We start from the raw sequence: 9,219 nt of genomic DNA, 5'->3' as shown, positions 1-9,219 counted from the left end.
TCAGGTGACCCCTGTAGGTGGCGGTAGTATTGCGACGTAATGGATGCTAGCTACTGTAAAAGCTCACAGAAGAAGAACTGTTACCGGGGCTATGGATCTTGGTGAATGACTCGGAGTGGATGCTGTTTCGGTGATATAAATACCTCTGATTTTATATTTAAAATGATGGAAGGGACAAAAGAAAGCGTAGCGTTCAAAAGTGTGGCTGAGAGACTAACACTCGGCATTACTCGAATCCTTGGTGAGTATTTTGATCTCTGCTTTAAAACTGGAAACATCCTTGAGGATCACTTCAGCTAGGTAGGAGGCACTTAAATAAATATGTGTACATGTTGTGTCAGAGAACATGCCTGGTGTTGTCGATGTGCGTCTCGCAGAGAAAGAGCCTGCGGAGAAAAGGAGTCTGCTGTCGTGGGAGCAGGTAAAGAAATACACAGACTGCAAATGTTTATAAGTTGGTGTCACATAACTAACAAAGCATTTCTTTTTCTCCCCCAGAAAAACAATTGTATTTTACCAGAGGACCTGCGAGATTTTTATCTGACAACAGATGGCTTTACACTAACTTGGAACGTTAAACTAGATAGTATGTGATCCTATTACAGTATTTGTGACCAACAGAACGCTAGGGGTGTCATGAGATCTCGCGAGAACAGGGCAGATTGTGATCTATGACATTGTTACAAGGCATTATTGGAACCACACATTAAGTGCTTAACGCACACTATGAACCTTGCAATCCAACCTACCTCGTTGTTCCCAGCATCAGCGAGTGACGTGTGGCTGTTTTTTCCATCTTCACATGTCACAGGAACCCAAAATGGCTATAAGGGACAGCTGTCGCCAAGTAGAAGCTGTGGTAATTCTACATTTGATCAAAGTTACTTAGGATTTGTCAGATCAAAACATGTACATGTTCGGACTTGTCTGCACACTTAATCACCGAGCGGTTTTATCTACGCTCGTTATATTTGGCTGAGCGCATCAGCAATCACGGCTGCGCGCACCTCCTGTTGTACATAAGTATTGCCGTACAGTGCCGGTCTGAAAGCTGCATAAACCCCTCCACATTGCTGCTTGACAGAACTAAGAAGGCAGAGCTTGGACACACTCCTCCGTCGCCTGGCAACACCTCGCCTTCCTGGTGAAACCAAGTCTGCATGGGTGTCGAAAGTGTAGCACAGGGGACATCTGTGGATTGTGGCTCAGTGCAGAAATAAAATAAACAAAAACCCATCAAAAGTGGAAAAATGGAGCAAAAAGGCATAATGTAACTAGAAAAAGCTAAAATGTTGATACTAATAACTAATATGACAGACAGTGCGAATTTGCCTGTGAGGAAATTCACGTCACAAACGCCAATTCTGCAACTTTACAGAGTGAAAGATGACATAAAGGAAATATTACATTATTATGATATATTATTTTTTATTATTATTAACTATCATACTGTGGTTTATTTGGTCTAAAAAAATGTTGACAAAAATATCGTTTAGCGTCAATTTGTGGGACAATAAACATTTCAAAACACACCTGCATCATGACTCGGTTATATAAAAAACTTTGTCCAGTCATATTTTTTCATTGTACTTTTCTTAAAGTTAGTCTCGTGCATCGAACACTACATCTATTGAAGATATGAAGTTACAATGCAAATGGCTATTGTCCAGCATTATTTGATTGTCTCTTGCAGATGAATGTGTCCCCTTAGGATTGATGACAATTCACAGCGTTGGCAAGTTACGGCCTCTCGTCCAGCCAACATCACTTTTCTCTCTCCCAAATGCACCTTCTCTGGCTGACCTGGACTGGGATGACAGCTGCTCAGAATATGGTAAAGCTCACCTCAACTTTCATTGGGGGTGAATTCAACAATTATTGTATTAAGTGTTGATCGTCGTGTTTCATCAGTGTTGGGGAAGGGTCCTCCTCCTCCACATTTTGATTCTCGGAGCTGCATCTTCGAGTTGGATTCATGTGGTGGGAATGGCAAGGTGTGCTTGGTGTACAAAAACTCCAGCCCAGGTGCTCCTGGATTTCTCTTGCATTTTTAGGTACCCGCTCATAATACATTCACTTACATATTTGTGTTGGTCTTTTTGAAGGTGTGGTAGCCCAGCATAGTGAAATTTGGTTCCTGGACCGTTCTCTGTGCTGGCATTTCCTAACAGCAACCTTCTCCTCCTATTACCGCCTCATGATCACGCACCTGGGCCTGCCTGAGTGGCAGTATTCTTTTACACCTTACGGTCCCAGCCCCCACGCAAAGGTAACAAAGTTCCTCTATATAAATAGTACAGGTATTTGTAATACACATTAAGGTCAATACAATATTGAATACACACTTTTTTATTGTTTTTGCCATTCATAATGCAATGTTTGTGGATAAAATTGATGCAGCATTCAAAGTGTGATCGCACAGTGCAAAAATGTTTTATATTGAAATGCATAATTGATCTTAATTCCATTTGCACATGGATATTATACTGCATAGTACAGATGTTTTTGTTGTCTCTCTAACCAATCTTCTCTCTCGGCAGCAGTGGGCATCGCTGTACCAGCCGCTGACTTTCAGAAATGATCTCAGCCTGAGTGACTCTGTTGGAGACTCCCACCTCAACAAGCTAGACCCCATTAAGGCCTTTAAAGCCAAAGCCAAGGTGCCCACCCCCAAAAAGAAGCCATCAGCACCGTGCAGCCTCGTGAGCAATGCTAAAAGCCAAGGCAGTGGAGGGAAACCCAGTGTAGCAAAGCGATGAAACTGGTACTTTTGAGGTCGCTAAACAATCAACTGTACTGCATTGTTGTAGTTTTTATCCAGTATTTAACCACTACATATTAGTAGTGAGGCTCTTGGCCAATTCACCCGAAGAATCAGCGCTCACAGCTACTTTTAACATGCTCGTGAGCGGCACCTATGGTAAAAACTAGCAGAAGCACGTAAGTGATTGCTGCATTTCCATATACTGCGTATGTAGTTATATTACAAGGCTTGATGTTGTCGTTGTAGATATTTAATTTTTTAATCTAATATATAAATAATGGCATAGAACACAGTAATCCGACGAAGATAACCGCATAAATAAAACAATGTTCACTGGTAAAGTGAAGGCAGCAAGAAAATTTTAAAAATAATCCTGCAGGAGAATAGTTTACCCTGGGGAGTGTGTTTTAACAGTTTGTTGAAGGACTTAAAATTGTAGAGCTGACACATTTTACATTGTGTCAATACAGGAAACAAGTGGATTAACAGGAGACAGAAACTATGTGAGGCCATCGAGAAAGTAAGCAAGATATGTTTCTCGAATAAATAGCTCACTTAACATGCTCCAAGTAGTCATAAGGAAAGATATACTGTATGTCGATGATTCACTTTGAAGTGTAATGCCCAGAGCGTGAGGTTGAGCGTGCTTGATCAGACTTCAATATTCAAGTTTAGGCTCAAGTATTTTCCAAGTAGTTCCAACACCTAGGTCAGATTTGCACATTTTCCCGGTAGACTTCTGTCTTGATGAATGTATGGCACCTATTCCTCAATATAAAATGAATATACTACTGAAGCTTATGTAAGTGGTATGCTGCTTGTGATATTCAGTGAGACCAGCTGCTTTGCACCAGCATTAAAACACTGCAGCCTCTGTTCATGAAAACATCTGTTTTAGGTTTCAACTTCAACCTGGGCCAACATCTCACTCCTATCTGTAAACAGGATGGTGGGGATTTGCATATAATAAGTAGGCTAGTAACCTTGGCCGAGAGCCCTTTCTATTTGAAGTACTGCCGGTTCTAAATTGTTCTCAATTACAGTAACTGTGTTTGAGTATTGCAAATTGCATCTAAAATTGTATGATACAGTACAAGTCACATATTTGTACATTCTTTGTCTGCCCTCCTATCACAGCAATTTTGGAATGTTTCAACTGTACACGCGTGCACACGGCTTCACATTAGCATTTGGAGGTCTCACACACATACATCATTGTCGATGTTTTGTTTTTCCAGCGGCGCTGTCTCCTCTTCTAACTTTGTAAGCCCAGTGCATGTTTCAGAGTCTGGCGGGTGGTGGAGTTCCACCAGGACTTTGTAAAGCCCCGCACCCAGCACACCTCCAATTGTTGGGGCAACTATAGGCACCCACCACCAACCATTTCCTGACCTGCACAGATAAAGACAATGCAAAGCTTACAAAACACTAGTAGGCCATCAAGGAAAGCATTTTTACATATTTGCGTCAAATATGTTTTTGTCTCTGAGTTCTCAAAAAGCAATTTAGCACTTTTGGAATATACGGCCGGCAGTAGTAGTCTGTAAGGTTTGAGGATTGAGAGTTTAGTGGTTTCAATACCTAAACACGTCAGCCCCCCAGCCTGCGATAGCAGTGAAGAACCTCGGTCCGATGTCTCTGGTGGGGTTGATTGCGTATCCGCTGTTGCTGCCCAGAGAAATGCCAATGAGCAGCACCAAGAGACCCACGATGGCAGGCTCGCTGCCTGCTGCCGCTGGTTTGTTTTTCTGGTCAGACAAAGCCATCAGACACAGCAGCAGCATAGCTGTGCCAAAAACCTGCCAAAAGCACAGTGAGGGGCATGACAATGAACACAGAATTCTGTGTGAGACAGTACAGTACAACAAAGCCAATTGTGTTGAAGTTGTTTCATGAATCCATTGTTATGAACACCTGGTCAATTAATCCACCCAACAAGGAGAGGTATGGTGCAGGATAGGTGGCAAAGATACCAGCAGTGGCCTTGACACCAGTTACAGTCAGGTTTCCTCCACAATAGTCATGTATTGCCTCTGCAAACATACACATCAATATGCAATCAGACCATCTCGGTCAGTACTTCATCTTCTTGCACGTGCAGTGTGTCCTTACCATAATACACAGCATAAACTGTCCCCGCAGCCAAAAAAGACCCTAACAGCTGTGAAAAAACATAGACAGGGAGCATCTTCCACACAAGGCGGCCATACGTACACATGGCGAAGGACACAGCTGCGTTCATATGAGCTCCTGGTGGCGTAGCAGGGCACAGCATGACACACATGTAAGATACAGTACACTTTTGATGATTCTTGGCTGATTCATTTTTTTTAAGTACATTTTGTACCTGAAACTTTTCCTCCGACATGAATCCCCATTGCAACACCGAGCCCAAAGCCCAAGTTGATGCTGATGTAATGTCCGAAAGATCCTTGTCCTGTCACAACCTGGGCCACAGAACCAAGGCCAAAAACCTACACACAGAGGATGCTTATACTGTAGTTCACTGGCAAGGTCACATGGGTAACGATCAAAGACAGACAAAATATCCGGCATGACTGATTAAAACAAGTATTTGGCAACACACGGGCCGTGCAAACTAGCAAAAAATGTAACAGACAGTGAAAACCTTCTTTAATGAGTCACCAAATTGTATAGGATTCCAACAGACGGGCAAAAAACAGAGGCGTCTGAACTTTAAACTCTCCGGCCAACTCAGACTAACAGACTGTGAAAGCAGTGAAAAAGGCTGACGCTGAGCTATTCATTTGGGGTACAGGAAACATGTGGTTCTTTGTCTAAAAGTCATGCACCTTGAAGTTAAAAAGTAAAACAGCGTTCTACTTGTAGTAAGTTTGTTTGCTGACATGTACACACTGTATTTCGCTGCACTGCCTTTACTGTATGTATCTTCCCGTTCTAAATTTGGGATCAATTATGACAGCAGACAAACATGTGACTGTTGCAGCCCCCTCCACGTGGCTCACAGCCTGACCCGTCCTGCGGTTGAATCCTCCCCTACTACCACAGCCATGCTGGTGTTTTGTCTCGATCACAAGGGTAACATTGTTACACATTAATGGATCCATGGCCTACATATAAACAATGTCCAAAACACTTCTTTTTTTCATTTTGAGTCAATCTTATGGCCACAAATTTGGAATAAATGATTTCTTACCATCATAACATATGTGCAAAGGCATTCAGCAAGTCCCACGCGAACAAATTCATTCCTTAAACGAATGGATCGAGTTACAAGAGTTCCTTGTCGTTGCGAGACCCCTACATCTGACTGTGAAAAGTCCTTCATTTCCAGTCCTTGTGGAATGACAGATTCTGTCAAAGGGATCACTTAACCTTCCACTGCTATTGATATAATTATTATAAGTGAAACTGGAATCCAGAGAGATCTTGAGTTCAGACTTGAAAAATGAATGTGCTGTCCCACTTAGTCCACAAACAGAAATGGTCTTTCCGACAGACCCTTCCGTCCTCTCATCTGATTTCACTCCTCCTATGTTGCCCACACCCCCTCTCTCTCTGGCTCTCCTCTGGCTGTCTATCATGCATCCCACTTGGGATTTGTCCACATTTTATAGCCGTGGCACAACCCCCCTCCCACTGAATATGTTAAAGCCAGAACACAACACAGGCAGTTACATCCTCCAATAGCTTTGATTCCCTTAAAAGAGTATTGGCCACAGAGGAAGCAGTTATTTGAAACATCTTTTGAACATCAGTGGAGAAGCAGCACTGAGTATAACATGGCAAATTACATTTAAATTCGTCAAAAACGTTTGCAATATCGAAATATTTCCACTGTAAGCATCTCGTAAAGGCTTCAAATTACATGCATGCCACATGCATTACAGCTCTCAAAAGAAAGAATGGGGACATTTAGAGACGTTGAAACTATAAAAGCTCAGGTAAAGTGGGACAGAAGCAGGAGGAAGTAACTACTGAAACATTCTAATGTCCCAAAGCTCATACTATAAGTAATTAGCCAAAATAGGCCATAAAACTCACACGGACGTCACACAAGACTTCTTGCGGACTTCTGTATCATCTTCATCTTTTCACACTTGAGCTCAGTCAGCATCTAAAAGAGTAACAAAGTTTTACGTGATGCCATCACAGAAGAGTGCCTGTGCCGGCAGAGACGAGAACTGTGATGACCATAAAATTGGATGCTATGTTGGAATTGAATTGTTATTCAAATAAGGTAAATGACTATGAATGTGGTGGAGATTAAGAGACATGTAGTGTTGGAGAATATTTGCCACTGGTATGTGATGACTATCGGCATACCTGTCAACATTCGCATTCTAAAATAAGGGAAATGTTCACTCTGAAAACGGGAGGGTTAACGGGTATGGCTATTATTTACAGATTACTTGAGGTGTGGACTTGGGTCACGCGACTTGGACTTGAGTCAGACTCCAGTCACAATTTTGATGACTTTGGACTCGACTTGATCGTATCATCAAAGATTTGCAACTCTTAGACGGCGATGACTCCGGGCTTGACTCGGACTTTAGTCTGATGACTTGAAAACACTTGAGATTTTTGGTGAGTGTGTACATTAAAATGTGTTCCCATCCAAAGTATTCAGCTAACGTGACTGTTATTATGTCATTTCTAGCGAGACACCAAATTTTCCTACAGAAACTGCCTCATTGAATGCATCTGTTAATGTCCAGTCAGGTTTAAGAAGAGACGACAAGGGTGTGGGCTTGCATTTCTGTGAGTGACGGGCTGCTAGAGAGTGGCAATGATTAACACCCGGATGTGTCAACGAGGAGAATTAAATTTGTATTAGCAAGTTACAAAGTCATGGTATTTTATTTGTTAAACATCTAACAGTGCTTATGATTGTAAGGACTCTAAAATTCCAAGCCTAAGACTTCGGATCTGACTCAGTCTGTCCTGTCTTGACTTGAGACTTGACTTGGATTTGCAGGTTTTCACTTGAGAATTGGGATTAAACGCATGAGACTTGCAAGACACTGACTTTCTCCCACCTCTGTAGATTGCTATGCAGAGGCACAAAAAGTGGGTATGCAGCATATGTAGCTCATAGGGGCGCTATCGGGGGGAATTATTTTGAGGCGGAATTTTCTGTATTAAACAGCTGTTTGCGCATGTGTAAATGATACGCTCAATAACAGAGGCACGTCACCGGCTATGCTCCCCCCGCTCCTTCACCCACCCCACACGCACACACTATAGGCGCTCCCCCTCGAGCACAAGTCTTTTTATTTGAATCGTGTTGTCATCTGATGACAGGGAGCTAAAGATGGAGAGGCAGAAAAGAACACTCTCGGGGGCACAAAACAGAAAACGGAAGAGCAGGAAGGAGAAAGATTTTGTAGAGAAGAAAAAACCTTTTCAAAGTAGTTGAAGGTACGTCAGTGTATCAAGATGAGGCTTGTGAATATTCAGTGAAGCTCAAGCTATTGCTAGTAAAGTGAGAGCATACTAGACAGTAGGTAAGATCCATTTTCTGTGTGACTGGTCGCCAGCCAGTCACAGCATTCATATAAACAACCATTCACACTCGCGTTCACATTTATGGACAATTTAGAGTCTCCAGTTAACCAACTAACCTAGCAAGCATATTTTTGGATTGTGTGTGAGAACATGCAAACTCCATGCAGTGGCGTTCCATTGGAGATATCAACAGAGATCTCCTGAGTGAGACCTACATGCTAACGAACCACTAGGCCACCATGCAGCCCTGTATAGCAGTGATGTGTCGGTCATGAACGAATTGGATATAAGAGTCGACTCGCATTGTCGGGATTAGTTGTTTACTTGTCTTTTTTTTTTCCTTAAATGGTAAATGTCATTGGTCAAGATGTGTGGCGGCGTCTCTGTGTCCACACTGAGCAGGGGGGGTCAGGGTTGACACGCTGTGGTGTTCTTAGAGCTGATTGGCTTGTGAGAAATGTGCATAAAGAGATTTGACCTATTTTGACCTAATTTGCCGATCGAGATGGGACTTTCGTATTTTAGTTTTTGTATTTTATAATATAACATCATAATATGTTCATTTCATTTCAATATATTCTGTTCATTGAGGTTTAAATAAATCGATTTAAATAATAAACATTTGATATCACGTATTTTTTACATTAGTAATTCATTTTACACAATACACATCATTTGGTAATAAATTAATTTAAGACAACAAAATCCGAGGATCCACTTGGGAGCCGTAAGAGCCGGCTCTTTTTAGTGAGCTGAGCCAAAAGAGCCGGCTCTCTGAAAAGATCTGAAATTTCCATCACTACTGTTATTTATGCTATTTATGCTGCTGCTGCTATTTATGTAACTTCAAATAATAGTCCTAGATTTTGTAAGTCCAAGATTTGTACACGTAAACGTGATTTTTTTTTTAATCAGGGGCGGGTGGGGCGACTGTAAAGTGTCTTCACACCCCTCAGAAAGTAGAT

At 42.0% G+C, this 9,219-nt stretch overlaps 2 protein-coding genes across 4 annotated transcripts; one reads left to right on the top strand and one right to left on the bottom strand.

Moving 5' to 3' along the window:
* The first annotated feature begins 39 nt into the window (after positions 1-39).
* Positions 40-8,964, top strand: tpgs2 (tubulin polyglutamylase complex subunit 2). Of its 3 annotated transcripts, none has more exons than XM_054784621.1 (7): positions 40-241; positions 342-421; positions 499-586; positions 1,694-1,834; positions 1,912-2,025; positions 2,106-2,269; positions 2,544-8,964. In XM_054784621.1, exons 1-7 carry the CDS (start codon positions 106-108, stop codon positions 2,757-2,759), a joined length of 939 nt encoding a protein of 312 aa, XP_054640596.1. In that variant the 5' UTR covers positions 40-105; the 3' UTR covers positions 2,760-8,964. The 3 variants fall into 3 exon arrangements, with proteins under 3 accessions (XP_054640596.1, XP_054640595.1, XP_054640597.1); XM_054784620.1 differs by having other exon boundaries at positions 2,541-8,964; XM_054784622.1 differs by having other exon boundaries at positions 499-859; positions 2,541-8,964.
* Positions 2,367-6,270, bottom strand: aqp7 (aquaporin 7). The gene is made up of 6 exons (XM_054784623.1): positions 5,943-6,270; positions 5,112-5,238; positions 4,877-5,014; positions 4,679-4,797; positions 4,346-4,563; positions 2,367-4,156 (listed from the first exon to the last, which is right to left on the bottom strand). The coding sequence occupies exons 1-6, from the start codon at positions 6,072-6,074 to the stop codon at positions 3,964-3,966; spliced, it is 927 nt and encodes a 308-aa protein (XP_054640598.1). The 5' UTR covers positions 6,075-6,270; the 3' UTR covers positions 2,367-3,963.
* Positions 8,965-9,219: the final 255 nt, after the last annotated feature.

Source organism: Dunckerocampus dactyliophorus, chromosome 8, assembly GCF_027744805.1.
Source record: "Dunckerocampus dactyliophorus isolate RoL2022-P2 chromosome 8, RoL_Ddac_1.1, whole genome shotgun sequence".
NCBI classification, from domain to species: domain Eukaryota; kingdom Metazoa; phylum Chordata; class Actinopteri; order Syngnathiformes; family Syngnathidae; genus Dunckerocampus; species Dunckerocampus dactyliophorus.
The sequence above is the reverse complement of the archived record's forward strand: the minus strand, read 5'-3'. Positions and strand labels throughout refer to the sequence as shown.

Coding starts and splice junctions, on each gene's coding strand:
- tpgs2 (XM_054784620.1), top strand. CDS start 106: ATGACTCGGAGTGGATGCTGTTTCGGTGATATAAATACCTCTGATTTT. Junction 242..341: donor CGGCATTACTCGAATCCTTG/GTGAGTATTTTG, acceptor ATGTTGTGTCAG/AGAACATGCCTGGTGTTGTC. Junction 2,270..2,540: donor GTCCCAGCCCCCACGCAAAG/GTAACAAAGTTC, acceptor CTCTCTCGGCAG/CAGTGGGCATCGCTGTACCA.
- aqp7 (XM_054784623.1), bottom strand. CDS start 6,074: ATGAAGGACTTTTCACAGTCAGATGTAGGGGTCTCGCAACGACAAGGA. Junction 5,015..5,111: donor TGTCGGAGGAAAAGTTTCAG/GTACAAAATGTA, acceptor CTACGCCACCAG/GAGCTCATATGAACGCAGCT. Junction 4,564..4,678: donor TGGGTGGATTAATTGACCAG/GTGTTCATAACA, acceptor TGCTTTTGGCAG/GTTTTTGGCACAGCTATGCT.